The following is a 22,110-nucleotide window of genomic DNA, read 5'->3' as shown; positions in this document are numbered from 1 at the left end:
ATAAGAATTTCACAACTCTACATTAATGTATTTTAAAAACTGTGTGAAATTGTTTTTTTTTCCTCTCTAAATTTTTACTTAAATTCCAGTTTATAAACAGTGTAATATTAATTTCAGGTATAGAATTTAGTGATTCCTCATACATACAACACCCAGTGCTCATCACAAGTGCCCTCCTTAATACTCATCACCTATCTAGCCCATCCTTCCTCCCACCCACCTTCCTTCTAGCAAACCTCAGTTCTCTATAATTAAGAGTCTGTTTTGTACCCTGTGTTCATCTGTTTTGTTTCTTAAATTCCACATATGAGTGAAATAATGTATTTGTCTTTCTCTGATTTATTTCGCTTGTCATAATACACTGCAGCTCCATCCATGTCATTGAAAATGGCAAGATATCATTCTTTTATATGGCTGAGTAATATATATATATATATATATATATATATATATATATATATCCCATTCTTTATTCATTTATCAACTGATGGACACTTGGGCTCTTTATCCATTCATCGGTTGATGGTCACTTGAGCTCTTTCTATAATTTGGCTATTATAGGTATGTTGCTATAAATATTAGGGTGCATGTATCTCTTTGAATTAGTATTTTTGTATCCTTTGAGTAAATACCTAGAGCAATTTTTGGATCACATGATAGCTCTATTTGTAACTTTTTGAGGAACCTCCATATTGTTTTCCAGAGTGGCTGCCCTGGTTTGCATTCCCACCAAGATAGTGTAAGAGAGCTCCCCTTTCTCCTCATCCTTGCCAACATCTGTTGTTTCCTGTGCTGTTAATTTTAGACATTCTGGAAGGTATGAGGTGATATCTGATTGTAGTTTTGATTTGTATTTCCCTGATGACTGGTGATGTTGGGCATCTTTTCATGTGTCTGTTAGCCATCTGTATCATCATTAGTTGTATATGCTATACCTTTTTGTCCTAATGTAAAAATGACAGCTTATGAATAGCAGTAGATTTGTTAAGGTCTGTCTTTTTTATATTAGGAAAAAAAGTATAACATATACAATACAACTAATGATGATATAATCGATGAATTGCATATTACACACCCTACAATTAAGACTCTTCTTTTCTCACATACAAGCAAAGTACACTTAAATAAAAACCTTCACATAGTAAACACAAAATCTTTTAAAAAGTAACCACTTTCTTAATGACTAGCATGATAAAATTAGAATATAATTACAAATGTTTAATCAAAGAACCAGCTTTTGGAGAATTAAGTCACAGTCACCAAATAAGTCTTGGCTCAGAAAAATTCAAAATATTGTTGTAAAATGTCAAGAAAGTAGTCATAAACAGAACCTAACTTTTTAGATATGATCAAATCTATAATCGAAGTAAATGCAAAACTTTCATTGTAGTTTTTCATTGTATATGCAACAGATGAGAATATAGTGAATAATACTAGGTTGCAGAGGAGACAGAATAAAGTGCGGCCAAGGAACCCCTGCTGGTGGAGTCCTGAAGACTTCAGTGACCACTGTTACTGGTGTGTCTCAATCCTGACAGCTCCTACTCATGGTATCTTGGTAACTAGTTGGTTTCAGACTTAGCCAACAGTTTATATCGAAACAAAGTGGTATCACTTGCACTCTCAACAGCCTATGAGGCTTTGACTGTGTAAAGAGCTGGCAGCAATTTGTGCCTTGTCACATCAACTTGGCAATCCCCTAGGGGTCAAACAAATGAAATTAGAACGCCAATTTTATCACATTGCTCAAAGGTATTCTTGCCAAACTCAAGAATGGATCTAGATGAGCATATTGAGAGTAATACTACAGGCACCACTTGTTTTATTGTGCCTTCACACATACTGCATTTTTACAAATTGAAGGCTTTTGTGGCAACCTTATGGTAAGTAAGGGGTTTTATAGATGTTTCTGCTTCATTCCTGATGGGTCCATTTAGCTGGCTCCAATGTTTGTATTGTTTATCATCTCAGAGTTTCAGCAATGATGGGGCAATTTGTAATCCATTCCACATTTGCATGAGATGTCGTTTAGGGTTTTTGTTTTTTCATGTGATGCTGTTTCTGCCATGGTCAAGATTGGGTAGCTTCATTCTGTCCATTGTCTACAGACAGCAGGTATTGATTCTTTCTACTTCTGTTTACAAATTGCTGAGGATATTTCTAGCTCTATGCTCTTTACTGGAAAGCCCACACTGTGTTTCATGCTAGAGACCAGAGGCTATTTAACCTTCCATTCCTAAGGTACAATTCTGGTCCAGATTCTGACCTAGTTTGCAGTGTCACCTGCTTACTTTTTTAACTGCAGAACTAGTCTTTGTTTTCACTTCTTTGACCATTCTGTTTAAAGCAAAAGTCAGTCCACCTCTTGCAAAGGGCTAGATAGTAAACATTTTAGAGTGAACTCCATATGGTCTCTCTTGCAACCACTGAATTCTGTCATTGTGAAAGTTGGCATAGAAGATTTGAAAATAGATAGACATAGCTATATTCTAATATCACTTTATATTTAAAAGTGGTGGGGGGTAACTGGGTGGCTCAGTCAGTGAAGCGTCTAAGTCTCAGTTTTGGCTCAGGTCATGATCTCATGGTTCGTGGGTTCAAGCCCCACTGTCAAAGCAGAGCCTGCTTGGGATCTTCCCTCTCCCTCTCTCTTGGTCCCTCCCCTGCTTATGCTCTCTTTCAAAATAAATAATTTTTTAAAAAAGAAAAGAAACGTGGTGGGCAGGTTTTGGCCTATAGGGCATTGTCAACCCACTTTATTGTTTAAAGTGTAGTGCTATATTAAAAAATGTATTAGTATTGTTAATCAGTCATTTCTGTGTATTGATAGTGGAAATGGAGATAGGAGATTGGGTCTTCTGTCTTTCACAAAAGTCACTACCAATTGCCTTTTAATTGTTGTTTTAATATTTGTTGTTGTATAATATATTAAGTATAAATCAAAATAAATAAAATGTATTTGTGCAGTTAAATGAATAATTATGAAGTGAGCATTCATGTATACACATTGACTATATTCCAGAAGCTATACAGTATTTGTAACTACTTTCAAGATTGTTGTGATAACCATTTCCTTGATTTTATTTAATTATCCTAAGCAATATATTTCTATTTGTTTTGAATTCTAAATAAATGAATCTAAATTACTGAATAGTATCCAATTTCATGATCATACAACAATTTATCCTGCTATTTTAGACATTCCAGTTTTTCTATTGTGGAGATATTAAAATATTCAAATATGAAAACTCTTACATATGTGTTCTTTGGCACATGTGCACAAGATTTTCTGGATATACAACTAAGGATAGTCTGTATTGTTAAAATAGATGCATTGTAATAATTATTAAACAATTTTCCTAAAGCATTATACTACTTCATATGCCCCTCTGAATTGCATATTTTATTAATAATGTAGATCTTTTAAGTTTTCAATAACTGTTGATTATGTGATGTTTATTATATGTATCTCTCTAAATGCAAATAATTCTGGATACTTTTTAAAAAATATATCAGTTGGATATCTGGATTTTCTTCTTTGTTAAGCACCTATGGAAGATATTTATACTTTTACAAAAGAGCTTTCTAATCTAAACTTTTCTTTCCTATTTTTAGGAATTCTTTTGATTTTTTTGCCCAGAAGTCTTTAGTTCATGATGTGTTTTTCAAATAACTTCTCCTACTCTATGCCTTCTGTTTTCACACTTAAGGTATTTTAGTAAAGAGAATTTTTCCTTTATTTAAATTATAGTTTTATCTTGTATAAAAAATCCTCCTTTACGCCAAGGCCATGACTAAATGTTACACAGTCCTAAAATATTTTTAGTTTTGCCTTTCATATTTATGTCTTTATTCTACAAGAAATTGACTTTAGAGCATGCTTTGAGATAGATGAGTAATTTAGTTTTTGATATGACTTTTTGATGTCAATTTTATTAAATCTTTTATATATATATATCTGTGATGACTGCTGTATATATTACATATATATGGATATATATGTATTACTGACCTCTGTATTAAAATTTTTGCTCAATTTATCTCTTTGTAATAAATATTGATAGCTTAAGTTAAGGTCCTTCTATCTTTTCTTTATCAAGAATGTTCTGATTTTTCTTAGTGCTTTTCATTTTCATATATTTTAGAATCAACTCTTCCACAAAGAAATGTCCGGGATATTGATTCTTTGAATCTACACAGCACTTTGGGAAGAACTAATCATTTTACAATACAATACCAAAAAAAAACCACAAAAAGACAAAACTCAACAACACCGCAAAAAACAAAACACAGAAGTATTTCTCTGTGTATGACATGGTATATCTGTCCATTTATTCAGATTTTAATAGTACTTAATATATTTTTATGACATTCTCCTTAAAGATTTTGCACATTTATTTGCATTTTCTTTTTAAGTATTTCACACTTTTGAGGCTATTGAAAAAGTCACATTTGAAAAACTTCAGATTCTAAATGTGTTTCTTGTGTATGGGAATACAATCGATCCTTATATAGTAAATATACATCAGGAAACTTACCGAATTCTCTGGAAAGCTCAAAAAAATAATCTGTCTTTAGATACATTTATAATTCTATCATCTGATAAAGGCAGTTTTGTTTCTTTATTTCTAATGCATAGGAGTTTTATTTATTTTCTTAGTTTTTTACTGGGTACAGGGAACCACTAGCATAATACAATAGTAAATAGAAGTTGAGGCAGAGTACCTTATTTTCTTGTTCACTAAGTCAAATAGAATGATTTCAGTGTTCATAATTAAAGATGATATTTTGATTGTCATAAAGACATTCACTCCATTCTTTGCTATTTCCATAGTTAATGGATGTTAAATTTATCAATTCTGCATCTGTTTATGAACATATATTATTTAATCTGTTATTGTAATTGACTTTCTAATATTAAATTGATCCTTATTCCAGGAATGCATCCTACCGGGTTTTAACTTATTATTTTATCAACTGCATTCATTAATATTTTATTTAGAATTATTTTATGTCCAAATATAATTAAGATTGGTCTATGTACAAATTACACTGGGTTGTATAACTGAAAGGACTCAAAAAATTTATTACCATAACAATTCACATGTACTTCAAAAAGGATACACTGCACCACAACAGTAGGAAGAAGGAAAGAAGAAAGCTAGGGCAATATTAGGGAGGTCCCATAGTTGCACAGAAGGTGGTTTGACTCTAAATCACTGACAGAAACCAAAATATGTACAAGATATATCATTCTCATGAAATCCAAGGTTCAAGTTAACTGTTGGGTTGCTTTGATCCCACTGGTTACAGACTCAAAATGAAGACAAATGTATGTAGACAGTTAATCTGTATCTTTTCAATAACATCATGGAAAGCTGATTCAGACCTTTAGGGGAGTTTTTTTTTTTTTTTTCTCTAAACAGAATATTTTAATTCACTAATCAATCTGTTTTATTTACTTCTTGGTAAGGGTCCCTCCCATGGATCCAAGCATCCTTAGAAATAGGTATAAGTCTACCACTGACCAGCTGTGAGTGAACCCTATGGTTTTAGCTTGTAATTACAACTTATAATGATCTTTTCTCATATTATCTTTTCACTTTCTATCCCATCTCTTTCTGGTCCCTGAAATGGTGAATGTTTGGTACTCTTCACCAGTAAAACTAACTTCACCTGGAGTTCCCTTGTGTAGAGATGTTTTTGACTATTAATCTAATGTCTCTAACGGTACTATGATTATGCAGATTTTTCTGCTCTTTGAGTCTGTTTTTACACATTATATTTTTCTAGGTATTCATTCATTTAAATTTAACTTCAATTTATGGTATGCAGTTGGTCATAGTATCCTCTTACTTTTTCAAAGACTGGTATTTTTAAGGTCAGTCACCCTCTTGCATTTTAATATCATTTCATCTTTTTTTCTTTTTTCTTTGACACATATCACCATTACTTTGCCAATTTAATAACTTTTTTCATGAACTAATTTTTATGTTATCATCCACATTATATGATTTTTTGTATTATTGCTTTGCTTTTACTTTTTTTGTGTGTTAATTTTGATCTATGTTTATAGCTTACTCAAATGAATTCCAAATTGATTACTCATCAACCATTTTAATTTTCTAGTTTAAAATTTTTTTTTTTTAATTTTTTTTTTTTTTATTTTTGGGACAGAGAGAGACAGAGCATGAACGGGGGAGGGGCAGACAGAGAGGGAGACACAGAATCGGAAACAGGCTCCAGGCTCTGAGCCATCAGCCCAGAGCCCAACACGGGGCTCGAACTCACGGACCGCGAGATCGTGACCTGGCTGAAGTCGGACGCGTAACCTACTGCGCCACCCAGGCGCCCCTCTAGTTTAAAATTTTAAGGCTAACTTTTTTCTCCAAATAATGCTTAGCTGCCCCTTACATCTTTGGCTGTGTAGAATTTTCTCTGGTTGACTATTAGCAAACATTTTCAAGTTTATATTACATTTCTTCTTTGGTCCATGAATTATTTCATTATCTCTAAATATCAATATATGTGGCAGGTTTCTAGTTATTATTTCTAGTAATTTTTGAACACAAAATATTCTTTGATTTCAATCCTTTAAAAGTTGAGACTAACTTTGTGATGTAGTATATATTCAATTTTTGTAATTATCCTATATGTACTAAAAACTAGTATATATTCCATAATCACTTGTTCTAGTGTTCTTTTTTAATCATAAAATTCTTTCATATTCAACCTTGATTTTTATATTTGTTATATTATTTAGTAATACATATGTGTTAAAATCTTCCACACTGATTTTCAAATTGTAAAGTTTCCTTGTGTGGATTTTGAATTACATTTTTGAGATTATAATTTCAAAATTGTATAAATTTTGAGTGTGAATACAATTTTAATATTATGATGTGGCTATTTTTTAGTAATTAGTTTTTCTTAAATTTTATCTGGTGTATGTATAGTTACACTAACTTTCTGTTGTTTAGTATTTGTAAACTACATTTTTCCTATCATTTTCTTTCCATTTTTATTCAGTCTATTTTTTATTGAGTGTGAAATCCTTCTTTTAATGCAGTCCAAATTATCATTTTTTACTTTGTAGGTATTATTCTTTTAATATTTTAAAAGAAATCATTGTTTACATACAGTCATACATCCAAGCTACTATTTTCTTTCAATGGTTTTTATTGTTTTCATTTTCATAGTTAACTCTAAATTCATCCAGAATTGATATTTATGTGTTTTGTGAACATAAAGGTGAAGACTTAATTATTTTTCATATTAGCATCCTATGGAATCAGAAAAGGCCATTGAGAAGAAAACACAACCTCTCTTCACTGTACTATAATGTAATCCATGTCATAAATCAAATGACTATGAGGAGGGTCTCTTTATTAATACCTTTTTTCTCTTCTGCTAGTTTATATGTTTATTCTTGAGCATTATTTGTCTATAGAGATACCATACCATACTAAATACAATGACTTTATAATAGTTCTTGATGTCCAGCCTTGTTCAACAGTTTTAAGATGTCCTTGCTTGTTCTGATCCTTTGATTTTCCACTTAGTTTTTGAAATAATTTTATTATTTTTCTTTTGTGCATTTTATTTTATATTCTTTTTTTCTTTTGTGTTCATTTTAATGAATCTACTACTTTATACTGTTTCCCCTTATTACTTTTATCAGTTACCCTATATTGTCAGATCATTAAACCTTTCAATTCCATCTTCCTTCTTCTATGTTTTCATTATTTTTTCAGATATTATAATCCTCCATACTTTTAAACCCCAATGAGATATTATAATTATTTTTTGCACAGTCAATATTCTTTTATATTTAATCACAAGTTTACTCACAAATTTTCTCTTCGTTTATTCCGACATTTCCATTTCTATGTGCACTTAATTTCTATATCTCAGGAATTCTCCATATTTTTGTTGCAAGTCTGCTGGTTTTTAATTATAGTGGTTTATTTCAGTATTAAATTTTTACCTAAACCTACTCTTAAAAATTTTTTTTTGCTGGAATAAATTCTAGGATGACATTTTAAAAATGACTTTAGCCTTTTAAAACTGTCATTCTGTTATCTTCTGACTTTCTTCATATTTATTGACAAGGTAGTTGTCAATCATATTGCTGTTTCTTTAAAGGTAACATCTTTTTTTTTTCTTTTTCCTCTTAATACTTTGAAGGTTTTATTTTAGTTTTCATTAGTCCTTAAAAACATCAAATGTGATTTTTCTTTGCTTTTATGATGCTTGAATTAAATAGAGCTTATTGATTGTGTATCATTGATTTAAAAAATATATATTTGCTTTTATTTTCAGAGACTTTAAGTTTAGCTCTTTGACCACTCCACACAATTTCAAACATTGGCAAAAGATTTTACAGGAAGAGAAGCTATGTATTTGATACACCTCAAAAACTCAGTACTTTCATTCTAGGAGTACCTGACACAAGGGGTTCTGCCTGTTTCTAGACATCCCAGTAGCTTTCTCCTTGACCAAACATGGACATATAGCTTTTTTTTTTCCTTCATCTCAGAATTTATGTGTTTCCTGGAGCCCCACCCCACTGTGGGTCATATTCTTTTTTTGGTATGACAAAAATGCGAAAAATTTTGCTCTGTTTGTCAGTGGTTTGGCTCCTTGAACTTTTACGTCAACAAATCCAAACTGCTATGGCAGTCAAAAATCTTTATATTATGCTTATTAGGAAAATAAAAATGGGATATCTACATTTACTGTTTGTCTTTATAGGGCATATTCTTCCCACATTTACAAATAATATATTGAAATTTGAGATCTCCATCTAATTTTTTTGAATTCTTGCCACATTAATTCACTATTTACTGATCATTTGCTATTTTACAGATATTCTTCTAAGTGCTTCAGATGAACTGGTAAATCAAATTGACAAGAATCTGCTTATATTGTTATCAAATGAAACTAATAATGATATAAGAAATGAGTGGATTAGGATTAATGTTAGAAGGTGACAAATGCATAAGCAAAAATAAAGAGCAAAGTTAGAAGTATTGTTTGGAAATCCTATGTTTTGATACTAGGAAAGTGCATTTAAGAAATAAACTTGCCAAGATAAGCCTCACTAAGTGAATATGTAAGCAAACACTTGAAATAGATGAGAAATGAGCTATATTGAAGAATATCCCAGGAAGGGGCAACAACTAGTACAAATACCCTGAGACAAAACTTGCCTATCGTGTTTTAAAAAACAGCTTAGAGGGGGCGCCTGGGTGGCTCAGTCGGTTAAGCATCCGACTTTGGTTCAGGTCATGATCTCATGGATCGTGGTTTCGAGCCTGGTGTCAGGCTCTGTGCTGACAGCTCGGAGCCTGTAGCATGCTTCAGATTCTGTGTCTCCCTCTCTCTCTGCCCCTCCCCTGCTCACGCACGCTGTCTCTCTCTATCTCTCAAAAATTAATAAATATTAAAAAAAATTAAAAACAGCCTAGAGAACAGTGTGACGGTAAGTAAAGAAAGGTCTGGACACCAGGGTTTTTGAGTAAAATTAGAACAAAGTGCATGTTTTCAGGAATCTCTATTTCTACCCTCTGTTTACCTACCTGTCTATAATAAATACAATGGAATACATATCAAAATAGGAGCTTAGGAAACAAATTTCCCATTAAATACTTTATATCTTTATCTTACAGGGCTTTTTTACCTCATAATTTTAGAGTTTATGGTTATAATGGCACAGGAAGTATGAAGCCTCTTGAACAACAGTTTCAGGTATTACTTCTACTGTCTGTTTACCTTTATTATGTGACTTTCTACAATCACCTTACTTAGGGTTCACATGTCAGAAAACAAAGGGTTGGAGTTATGTTTTGTTTTAAAATAAATTTAACCATTTACTTTTGATGATGCTGTAACTGAACTAGCATGAGTTTGCTCCTTGGTGAGTTACAGATAGAGACTATACCAGGTGGTGATGTCACACAAGGCAAACTTTATTTGCAACAAATAAAATCACAAAGACTAGCTTCCAAAGCCCAAGCAGGAGTGAGCAGTTTCTTTTTATTTAGGATTTAGGATGATTATTCAGAAAGGGGAGCTTTGCCATCACATCTAAAGGTGGGCATAAGGTTGTGCAGGCGTCCTGAGAAAACATGCCTTACACACGCATTTTGTGCTATGTTAATGAAGGTTGTGCTCCTCCTAGGGTGGAGATTTTCACATTGTAATGAAACAGAAGTAAGTGTTGGACAAGAGAAAGGGGTTATGGGCATGCTCAGAGAGCCAGTATAAAGTGAATGGGGGCTTTGTCTCTTAACTTGAGTAAAGAGTGCAGGGTCTTGCTTATTTATTTTATTTTTTAAACTTTATTTAAATCAAAGTTAGTTAGCATATAGTGTAATAATTATTTCAGGAGTAGAATGTAGTGATTCATCACTTAGAAATAACACCCAGTGCTCATCCCAAAAAGTGCCCTCCTTATGCCCATCACCCATTTAGCCCATTTCCCATCCACCTCCCCTCAAGCAACCCTCAGTTTGTTCTCTGTATTTAAGAATCTTTTATGGTTTGTCTCCCTCTTTGTTTATATCTTATTTTTATTTCCCTTTCCCGAGGTTCATCTGTTGTGGTTCTTAAATTACACATATGAGTGAAGTCATAAGATATTTGTCTTTCTCTGACTAATTTTTCTTAGCATAATATCCTCTAGTGCCGTCCACATTGTAGCAAATCGCAAGATTTCATTCTTTATAATTGCCAAGTAATATTCCATTCTTTTAATCACTGAGTAATATTCCATCATGTATATACCACATCTTCTTTATCCATTCATCCATTGATGGACATTTAGGCTCTTTCCATAATTTGACTACTGTTGATAGTGCTGCTATAAACATTGGGGTGTATGTGCCCCTTTGAATCAACGTTTTTGTCTCCTTGGGATAAATACCTAGTAATGCAATTGCTGGGTTGTAGGGTAGTTCTATTTTTAATTTTTCTGAGGAACCTCCATACTGTTTTCCAGAGTGGTTGTACCAATTTGCACTCCCACCAGCAGTGCAAAAGAGTTTCCCTTTCTCCACATCCTTGCCAACATCTGTTGTTGCCTGAGTTGTTAATTTTAGCCATTCTGAGTGGTGTGAGGTGGTATCTCATTGTGGTTTTGATTTGTACTTCCCTGATGATAAGCAATGTTGAGCATTTTTTTCATGTGTCTGTTGACCATCTGAATGTCTTCTTTGGAAAATGTCGATTTATATCTTTTGCCCATTTCTTCACTGCATTATTTGCTTTTTGGGTGTTGAGTTTGATAAGTTCTTTATAGATTTTGGATACTAACCCTTTATCTGATTTGTTATTTGCAAATATCTTCTCCAATTTCTGTTGGTTGCCTTTTAGTTTTGCTGATTTTTTCCTTCGCTGTGCAGAAGTTTTCATCTTAATGAGGTCCCAGTAGTTCATTATTGCTTTTGTTTATCTTGTCTCCAGAGATGTGTTAAGTAAGACCTTGTTGCGGCCAAAGTCAAAGAGGTTTTTGCCTGCTTTTTCCTCTAAGATTTTGATGGCTTCCAGTCTTGTGTTTAGATCTTTCATCCATTTTGAGTTTATTTTTGTGAATGGTGTAAGAATGTGGTCCGGTTTCATTCTTCTGCATGTCGTTGAAACAGGGAGAAATAGAAAATTTGAACAGACCCATAACTAGTAAAGAAATTGAATTAATTATAAAGACCTCCCCAAAAATAAGAGTCCAGGGCCAGATGGCTTTTCAGGGAATTCTACCAAACGTTTACAGAGGAGCTAACACTTATTCTTTTGACGTTGTTCCAAAAAATAGAAATGGAAGGAGAACTTCCAAACTCATCCTATGAGGCCAACATTACCTTGATTCCAAAACCAGACAAAGACCCCACTAAAAAGAACTACGGACCAATTTCCCCGATGAATATGGATGCAAAAATTATGAACAAGATACTAGCCAACTGGATTGAACAATGCATTAAAAGAATTATTTACCACAATCAAGTGGGATTTAGACCTGGGATGTAAGACTGGTTCAATATCTGCAAATCAATTAATGTGATACATTATATTAATGAAAGAAAGGACAAGAACCATATGATCCTCTCAATAGATGCAGAGAAAGCGTTCAGCAAAATTCAACATTCTTTCTTGATAAAACCCCTCAAGAAAGTAGGGATAGAAGGGTAGTACCTCAAGATCATAAAAGCCATATACAAGAGACCCACCACTAATATCATCCTCAATGGGGAAAAACTGGGAGCTTTCCTCCTAAGGTCAGGAAAATACAGGGATGTACATTCTTGCCACCGTTATTCAACATAGTATTGGAAATCCTAGCCTCAGCAATCAGACAACATAAAGGAATAAAATCATCCAAATCGGCAAGGAGGAAGTCAAACTTTAACTCTTTGCAGACAACATGATACTGTATATAGAAAACCCAAAAGATTCCACCAAAAACCTGCTACAACTGATCCAGGAATTCATCAAAGTAGCAGGATATAAAATCAATGCACAGAAATTGGTTGCATTTCTATATACCAATAATGAAAGAACAGAAAGAGAAATCAAGGAATCCATCCCATTTACAATTGCACTAAAAACCTTAAAATACCTAGGCATAAACCTAACCAAAGAGGTGAAAAAAATCTATCCACTGAACACTGTAGAAACCTTATGAAAGAAATGAAGAAGACACACACAAAAAATGAAAAACTATTCCATGCTCATGGATTGGAGGAATAAATATAGTTAAAATGCCAATACTACCCAAAGCAATCTACATATTTATGGAATCCCTCTCAAAATAACACCAGCATTCTTCACAGAGCTAGAACAAAGAATCCTAAAATTAGTATGGAACCAGAAACGACCCCAAATAGCCAAAGCAATCCTGAAAAAGAAAATCGAAACTGGAGGCATCACAATCCCGGACTTCAAGGTGTATTACAAAGGTGTAATCATCAAGACAGTATGGTACTGGCATAAAAACAGGCATTAGATCAATAGAATAGACTGGAGAACCCAGAAATAGACTCACAAACGTGTGGCCAGCTAATCTTTGACAAAGCTGGAAAGAATATGCAATGGAATAAAGATAGCATCTTCAGCAAAAGGTGTTGGGAAAATTGGACACCAATAGTTCATTTTTACTTTTGTTTCCGTTACCTCCAGGCACATGTCTAGTAGGAAGTTGGTGGGGCTGAAGTCAAAGAGGTTGTTACCTGTTATGTCCTCTAGGATTTTAATGTTTTCTCCAGTTTTACCACAGATTCATGTCTCTGATATGATTAGGCTGTTTCCTGACCTGATAGAGACTGTTAGTTTTTTTCATTTTCTTTGTTCCCTTAAAACCCTGAACTACTGAGGTTTTTGCATTGTTTGTGATTCTGATACCTCCTAAGAAGATCTAGGAGAAGTGTGCTTGGGCAAATAGAGCTGGTAAAGCATTGATCACAGAAAATAGCTGGGGCCTAAAATGACTTCTGTTGTGTCTCAAAAACTACGTCTCATCTTTCTTTCTGGGGACCCCTAACTTTCTTCTTACAATGTGTCTCAAGTTAGCTCTATTACACAGATGGTTAACCAAACCAAAAATGTTTGTGATGTTTTTAAGCTATTATTTCATGATGATGCATATGTATGTGCTTATGTACATGTAGCAATATATCGTGAAATACTTAAAATGAAAAACATGAGTTGAATCAGGAAAGGTAAATCTTGGAAGAGAAGGAGAATCCAAAGACTTGTCTAATGTTTAATGTTCAAGGACCAAATAAATACATATGGAATTTCATGTACATTTAAGAATATATTAAATTTTGATGTACTTGGAACACTTGGAACTTCATTTAATGTCTATATTCTATAATTATAATGTCTACAATGAATTTATAATTCATAAAAAGATTTGATAAGTATGTATAGAATTGCAGGGATTACCCATGTCTCAAATGCTGTTTTATTTTTTCCTTTGCACTGCCCTACCAATTCCTATTGATTTTTTCCGTTTTCCTGACTTCTGTGTAGTGAATCAACCAGTACTTTGAAATTAAAGCATTTTTATTTAGACTAGCTTTTAACAGAAGAAATAATACATATGGTGAGTTGCTTTATATTTTGCTTAATACATTAGGCAAATATATGTGAGTCATCTATGGAGTAAAGTATAGAAATACATAAATCTCCATGCTGTCAAATATATATCATATATATATATATATATATATATATATGTATATATATATATATACATATATATATATACCTGACACCTAACTCTACTTCCTACTTCCTAGGAGTAACCATGAGAGATAAATGTGTAATTTAAAAAGTAAATCAAAGAATATTTTATTGATAACCTGCATGTAATAAGTTGTTAATGTTGGCTTCAAATACAATGAATATATGGTTCCATGTAGAAAACTTACATTTGCCAAAGCCGCAGGCCTATTTCCAGTGGAAGAAAAATCGGGAAAGTTTATAAAATTAGGTTAAAAGCAGGCAATTTTTTTTAAGTTTATTGATTTATTTTGAGAGAGACAGAGACAGCGTGAGTGGGGGCAGGGCACAGAGCGAGGGAGAGAGGGAGAATCCCAAGCAGGCTCTGAGCTGTCAGCACAGAGCCTGGATGTGGGACTCAAACTCATGAAACTGAGATCATGACCTGAACTGAACCCAAGAGTTGGAAGCTTAACCAAATGAGCCACCCAAGAGCCCCAGCAAATTTGTTTTTAATGAAGTCTACAAATGATTTTCATTCCTAAAAGTCATACTATCTTGGTATATTGCCTTGGTAAATATTATCTTGGTAAATACAGACTTATCTACAAAAGAACAAATCATCCCATTAGACATAGAAAGAATTTGTTCCCAGTGTCTAGAACTTACAAGTGTAAGCCATTCATCATTGTCGTGGACTTTACAATCTCTCTACAACAAATAGATATTCATTATGATTAAAAGTAAAGTCACTAGGAGAGCATAACAATTCAAAATGTGTATGCACATAACAACAGAACTCAAATTACATGAGGTAGAAATTGACAAGTGAAAGGACAAATAGATAAATTGCTAAAATAATTTATTTAAGCATTCTTCTCTCAATAAGTGATAGATGAAGCAGAAAACTCAGGAAATATGTTGGAAACTTGAGTGGAACTGGCCATAAAATTGATTTAGTCAACATTTGTAGATGACACACAATAGCAACAGTGTATACATTCTTTTTAGTGCAAAGAGAACATTGAAATGGAAGAAAGCAGTGCAAGAAATGACAATGATAAAACAGGAAAAACTGAAGAAGGAAATCGAACAGTAAGAATAATAAAAATGAGCATTTTGATTCCTAAAATGAAAATTTTATTCTATGCTGAGTTAAAAATGATTTTTTATTTATTGATTTACAACTTTTCCAATTAACCTATTTATAAGGTCAATATAATTTACTGCTTATTCCAAAGAATTAGAAATGTTATCAATCTGAATCATATAAACCACTTTTGGAAGGAAGTAGACGAAAGCACGTGGAAAGATACAGGTATTTTATCTTGATCTTATAAAGTATGATTTGTACAGATGAAACTGTACATGGGTCTACAATAAAAAACACAAAGTAATCCATTAAGGTGAGACACCAATGAAATATTTTTTTAAAAAATAAGGCATGACACTGTTTTAGTTTATGTTTAATTAATGTAAATAAACCATATAGTAATGTGAACAAGGAAAGTTTAACATAAAGAATTACCAACTGTAATGGGGACTAGAATAAAAAATAAGAAGTAAAGAGATCTCTAAAAACCAGGAATACCAGATAAAAGAAGCATCCAGCAGATCTAGTACTGGGATGAAGAAGACAGTCTCATCATCCAGGGTTGAGATCCCAACCTTGTTAGAAGGGGTGCAGAAATGGATGTCTGATAGATAGCAGGAAGTCACTATGGTGCTGTACCAACAGGTATTGCTGTAAAATTTCTCTTTGGAACTTTCTGAAAATCTGCTTAGTCAGGAAAGCTGTTCACAAAGAGGTATCTCAGAAAGCCACTCTGCTATGAAAGGAGAGGGACCTGAATTATAGGAGGAAACTACTGGCTGATGGGTGCTAGTGACCACCACGCACTAAAAGATCTGTGGACTGAAGAATCATCAGGCACTGAAGGACCCTGGTGGTGCAATTAGCTGCACACTGTTCAGGAGCCTTCCAAACTAGCCCCCTGGAATTGGGAAACAAAGCTCTCTTCTCAGGCTCTCCAGCACCTTCTACTGGCAAAACTTTAGTACCATTTGGCAAAGGAATAATTTATGGGCCTAGATTCATTTGCGCAAAGCAGGTAAAAGATTTATTAGAAGCTGGGTGCCAATGCATCAATAATGGACTAAGTCTACAACTTTGATTGTTCAGCTTTCATTTGCACACATTTAAACTCTGGTAAAATAAAATTACCCTGTGTTTCTACTTAACAAGATTCAACCACCCTTTTTACAAATGAAGAAATTCTCACCTTTGCCCCCAATTGAGGAGACACATAATCACAAGAGCCATCATGTCCATTGCTAGCTATATTAATTTCTCCTCAAATTCAGTTACAGTCCCAATGAATACTACGTTAACTAGAGATTAAATTATAAAGTTAACTTCCAACAACTTGTAGGTAAACTAATAGGAAGAAGGAAAAAGAAAAAGAAAGTGGTTAGCATACACAAATAAACACATATGCATACATATAGGAAGCAAAGAGAAAGTATGCAAAAATCACTATTGTCTTCATTAGTAAGTCGTGATTGCTATCTATAGCTTTTTTCCCCCCTACTACCTATTCCCTGTTCCCATTGCTTTCACCCAGAACCTTAGCTTGCTAAGGATATTTACAAACTGAAAAGAACAAATATTTATTCCGAAAGGATCTGCATCTTTAATTATACTCTCTTTTGGTTGCTATAATAATCAGCTAGGTTCAAGACATAGCCCTTCTTGCTTTCATGGGTAAAAGCAACCAATTTTCTTTTGGTATTCAGAATCAGTCACTCCAGCCACTAGATGAGCCTATGTTTAGTGGCATAAGAATTTCAACGTATCCATTTGGAAGTTTCATCTTCCAAATTAGTGGAACTATTATTATGTCCCTTGGTAGACCAATTTCCTGCCAACGGTTTAGAGTTAAAGTTACTCAGATGGAAAGCATAAATGTGTACCTTCCAACTAGACTAACTGCTTTCAACTGATAGAGCTATACAGTAAAGTATATGTTAAATCCAAGTACATAAATCCATTGTTGCACTTTGCTGCGAAATGTTTCTGTATCAAAAACAAGGCTGCTATGCAGGTTTGTCAATTTTGTTTATCTTTTTAAAGAGTCTCCTTTTGGTTTGATTGATATATTTTATTTTTTATCTATTCTTATTTATTTTATTTCACTCTAATCTTTGTTATTTCCTTTCTTCTGTTCAATTTAGGTTTAGTTTCTTCCCACCTGCCCCCAACCCCATTGTCCTAGGTGTATGGTTAGGATATTAATTTGAGATCCTTCTTCTTTCTTAATATATGCATTTATAGATATAAATTTATCACTTATTTAGCTACTTTTTATTATGGCGTGTCTTCATTTTAATTTATTTTAAAGTATTCTCTGGGTTCATGTTTATTCCTTTTATGACCCATATAAGTTATTTAAGAATGTGATATTTAATTTCCACATATTTGTTAGTTGTCCCAAATTTTTGGCAAATGATTTCTAATTTCATGCTATTGTTACCAAAAAGCATACTTTTATTTTTTGTAAACTTTTAAGTTAATTGAGACTTTTTTTATGGCCTAGCATATGGTCTAGCCTAGAAAATGTTCCATGTGTACATCAGAAGAATGTGTATTATGTTGTTGTTTAGTGGAGAGTTTTACAAATGTCTGCTAGGTTTAGTTGGTTTATGGTGTTTTCAAGCTTTGTATTTCCTTGTTGATCTGCCTAGTTGTTCTATCCATTGTTGGAAGTGGGATAGAAAAAGAAAAGAAATATCCAACTACAATTGTTGAATTGTCTATTTCTCCCTTCATTTTTACCTATTTTTGCTTTGTGCATTTTGGTGTTCTGTTATTTCATGCAAGTATGCTTACGAGTGTTATATCTTCCTGTTGAATTGAACCTTTTATTATTATAAAATGTTGTTCTTTATTTCCAGTAACAATTTTTTGTTTTAAAGCCTATTCTGTATGATATTAGTATAGTCACTGAGATTTGCTTTTAGTTGCTATTTGCATGATACATCTTTTTTTCATTCTTTTATTCCCCATCTGTTTGTACCTTTGCATTTAAAGCATGGTACCTGTCGATATATTATAGTTGTGTCTTGTTTTTACCATTCTTACCTTGGCAATCTCTACCTTTTATTGATAGTCTCTATTTGATATGATATTGTCATAATACTTCTATTTTTTTATATTTACATTTTTTATTTTTAAAATGCTTTTTATTTTTGAGAGAACACAAGCAGGGGAGGGGCAGAGAGAGGGACTGAGGATCTGAAGCGAGTTCTGAAATGGGATCTGCCCTGACAGCAACCAGCCTGATTTAGGGCTTGAACTCATGAACTGTGACATCATGACCTGAGCCAAAGTCAGATGCTTACCTGAGTGAGCCATCCAGGTGCTTTTCATACTTCTATTTTTTAAACCATGGTTTCCTTCAAAAATTCTTTGAACATAATTATGATGTCTACTTTGAAGTTTTTCTGTTTATTCCACTATCTGGTCACTTTCACAAGTAGTTCCTATGGCTTGTTTTATTTCACTGTAATGAGTTCCTTAGATCTTGTGGAAATAAACAAAAATCAAACAAATGAGAACAAGCAAAGACTACTTATTCCAAGTAGTCGTACTTTGGTATACAGCTACCATCACTTGAGTTTTGGCAGACGCTCAAAGGCAGGCAGGAAAGTGGGAAAGGTTTACATGGTGGAAGAAAGGGGAAGCTCACGTATGCCCTTATTGTTGGCATGAGAAAGCTGTCGGTGAACTAACTAGTAGTGTTGAAACATTTTATGTTTTATGTTTAGGAGTGCATATTTGACTCTCTCTGGTTGGTCCTAAATTGGAAGGAGAGACAAAAATTAGGTAAGCTGACAGTTTTTAATCAAGTCCTGGTCATTTGGGGGTGACTGTTACATAAGTTATTGTTTAGCTTCCTAGCTTCCTGGATTATTACTGGAGATAGCAAGGTGCCTTCCCACAAAGTCTGACTTGCAGCAGGCTGGCTTTCTGGGCTATTTCTTGCCAGCCTGGGGGTTTATTTCCTGGACAGATTACAGAGGGTTGTGTGACACATTTCTATTTTTATATATGATCTAGCCTTTGTCCATTTGTATATTTAGTTTCTTTGTCTATAATTGCAGTTTTTCACTAAATTTAGGGAATCTTTAATCATTATCTTTTCAACTGTTTTTGTACCTATTGTTTCTTCTCATTTCTCTGGGACTCCAATTAAACATATGTTAGATACATTGTCCCACTGTTGCTGCAACTATATTTAATTTTTAAAGCTTTTTTTTCTCAGCTTTCTCTCAGATTTGATCACTTCTACAGGTCCATATTCTAAGTATTTTTTAAACCTTTTCTCTTGCCTCTCCAATGTGCATTAAGTTCTACCCAGTATATTTCATTTTAAATATATTTTTTGTTCTAAAATTTAGACCTGGCATTTTTATAACCTGTATTTCTCTGCTGAATCTCCTTATTGTGTCCAAATTTTCCTTTATATTCTTGATCACATTTTTTTTTTAATTTTTTTTTCAACGTTTATTTTTTTTTGGGGGGACAGAGAGAGACAGAGCATGAACGGGGGAGGGGCAGAGAGAGAGGGAGACACAGAATCGGAAACAGGCTCCAGGCTCTGAGCCATCAGCCCAGAGCCCGACGCGGGGCTCGAACTCACGGACCGCGAGATCGTGACCTGGCTGAAGTCGGACGCTTAACCGACTGCGCCACCCAGGCGCCCCATTGATCACATTTTTAATATCTGTTGTAATTCCTTTATTTTAAAAATAATTGCAAAATCCTTGGTTGTTTCAGGGTCAGTTCTCTTTTGGAATTTTCTCATAACTGAGGGGCACATTTTTCTTTTATTTACGTACACAATATTTTAAAATCATACCTTGGCTATATTCAATGATACATTGTGGAGCTTGTGACTTTCTTAATTCTCTCTCTCTCAGACAATTGACTGGAGTGAGTTTCCAACCTCTACTCTCTTGTGTTTGGAGACAGCCAAAAATCTCTCCTTAGTTCTTCCAGTTTTTTTGGTCTTAGTTTCTGCTAAACTACTTGAGATTTCTTTCATATATCAATTTAGATGTAAGTAAATAACCTACACTGAAGTTGGTTAATAGCACCCTGTTTTAAGACCTCACTCTGCCTCCTCCTTCCCTGAATATATCACATCCCAGTTTTTAGAAACTGTCAAACTCTGGTCAGTAATTTGTTGTTGTTGTTGTTGCTGTTGGAATATTAGCTACTTTACACTGCCCTGTGTTGGGGAGTGCTCTCAGGTGAAAACACACACAAGTGCAAATATCAGAAAATGCAGTTTTCTTCTTTCTAGTGTGGATTCCCTGCTCCCACCTTTACCTGCCTGCCTTTGTAGATGTAGTTAAAGCATTATTTTTCCGAAGTTTATATTTATTAGTGAGAGAGGTTTTTTTTCTTTTTTTAAATTTTTTTAACGTTTATTTATTTTTGAGACAGAGAGAGACAGAGCGTGAACAGGGGAGGGGCAGAGAGAGAGGGAGACACAGAATCTGAAACAGGCTCCAGGCTCTGAGTTGTCAGCACAGAGCCCCACAAGGGGCTCGAACTCACAGAGTGTGAGGTCATGACCTGAGCCAAAGTCCGACGCTTAACTGACCGAGCCACCCAGGCGCCCCTATTAGTGACAGAGTTAATGCAAGCTGTTCTGCCATTACACTCAAGTAATTTTGAAAAGAAAAAAATTCTCTTTTGGATTTATTTTTTTTACCTCTATCTTGCAAACTTAAGTCAAGAGGGTGAAAAAATAAATTTTTGATTATTTTACTTTGATCCTAATGACTACAAATGTTAGGTTTAATTTATAACAGGAAATATACGGAAGTGTACTTAATTCTCTTTGAACTTGGGAACTTTTTGTTCAGTTGAGCCAAATGCTTATTTAATAATCTTATAAATCTGTTTTGGAAACAATATTTGACACATACACACAAATAAACACATATGTTTTAAATATTTGAAAATAGTTCCTTTAACGTGAATTATTCTAATAGAGGTCTACGTATTTTATCTTTATTTTTCAGAATTTTTGCTACTACCGAGGGTTTATTGAAGGTTATCCAAATTCTATGGTGACCATTAGCACATGTACTGGACTCAGGTTGTGTTATATAATTTGATAATTACAAAGTATAATATTGCCTTAAAGTTTTTAAATTTTTAAAATTATATTCAGGGGTTCTAAAATGAGGCATGACTTATTGTGGGAAATTGTCAGTGGAAAAGCACAGTATGGAAATTCTTATAATATCTCCTACCCAATCCTGAATTAAGATTTTTGAGATATTTATAGACTATTAAATATTAATTGCTAGATGAATATCAATAATGTTACTATTCTGTGCCATTCAGTAAGTTTGTGGATATTCAGTAACTTTTTTCTACTTTACCATCTAAGACCAAGACTCAAAATAATCTACATACTGTTAAAAAAAACTGTTCCAGTATAATTTTGTTATTTATTTATTTTATTGACTTTAAAAGTGCATTATTTTATTTATTTACTTATTTTTGGAATTTGTAGGGGCTTACTACAGTTTGAAAATGTGAGTTATGGGATTGAGCCCTTGGAGCCTTCAATAGGTTTCGAACATGTGATTTATGAAGTAAAACATAAGCATAAAGGTGTTTCTTTATATGCTGAGAAGGGTATTGAACCAAGAGAAATGCCCTATAAAATACAAAGTATAGAGGTAGGTGATTAATTGAGTAAACTATGATTATTGCTATGCAACAATATAAACTATATTTTTCTAATGCACAAATTATTTACATTAATATACATTATAGGTAGATGTACCAGAAACTTCATGACTTAT

The 22,110-nt window shown here is 33.5% G+C and overlaps 1 protein-coding gene across 2 annotated transcripts in view; it reads left to right on the top strand.

The window, feature by feature from the left end:
- The window catches only part of ADAM2 (ADAM metallopeptidase domain 2), a 141,993-nt gene that overhangs the window by 6,805 nt on the left and 113,078 nt on the right, over window positions 1-22,110 (top strand). For both annotated transcript variants that reach the window (XM_045459799.1, XM_045459793.1), the window contains exons 4-7: window positions 9,672-9,750; window positions 15,232-15,315; window positions 21,316-21,392; window positions 21,816-21,984. In XM_045459799.1, the coding sequence (XP_045315755.1) occupies window positions 9,672-9,750; window positions 15,232-15,315; window positions 21,316-21,392; window positions 21,816-21,984 (409 nt within the window). The remainder of the gene's footprint in view (window positions 1-9,671; window positions 9,751-15,231; window positions 15,316-21,315; window positions 21,393-21,815; window positions 21,985-22,110) is intronic.

The sequence above is a fragment of the Leopardus geoffroyi genome, chromosome B1 (genome assembly GCF_018350155.1).
Source record: "Leopardus geoffroyi isolate Oge1 chromosome B1, O.geoffroyi_Oge1_pat1.0, whole genome shotgun sequence".
NCBI lineage: Eukaryota > Metazoa > Chordata > Mammalia > Carnivora > Felidae > Leopardus > Leopardus geoffroyi.
The sequence above is the reverse complement of the archived record's forward strand: the minus strand, read 5'-3'. Positions and strand labels throughout refer to the sequence as shown.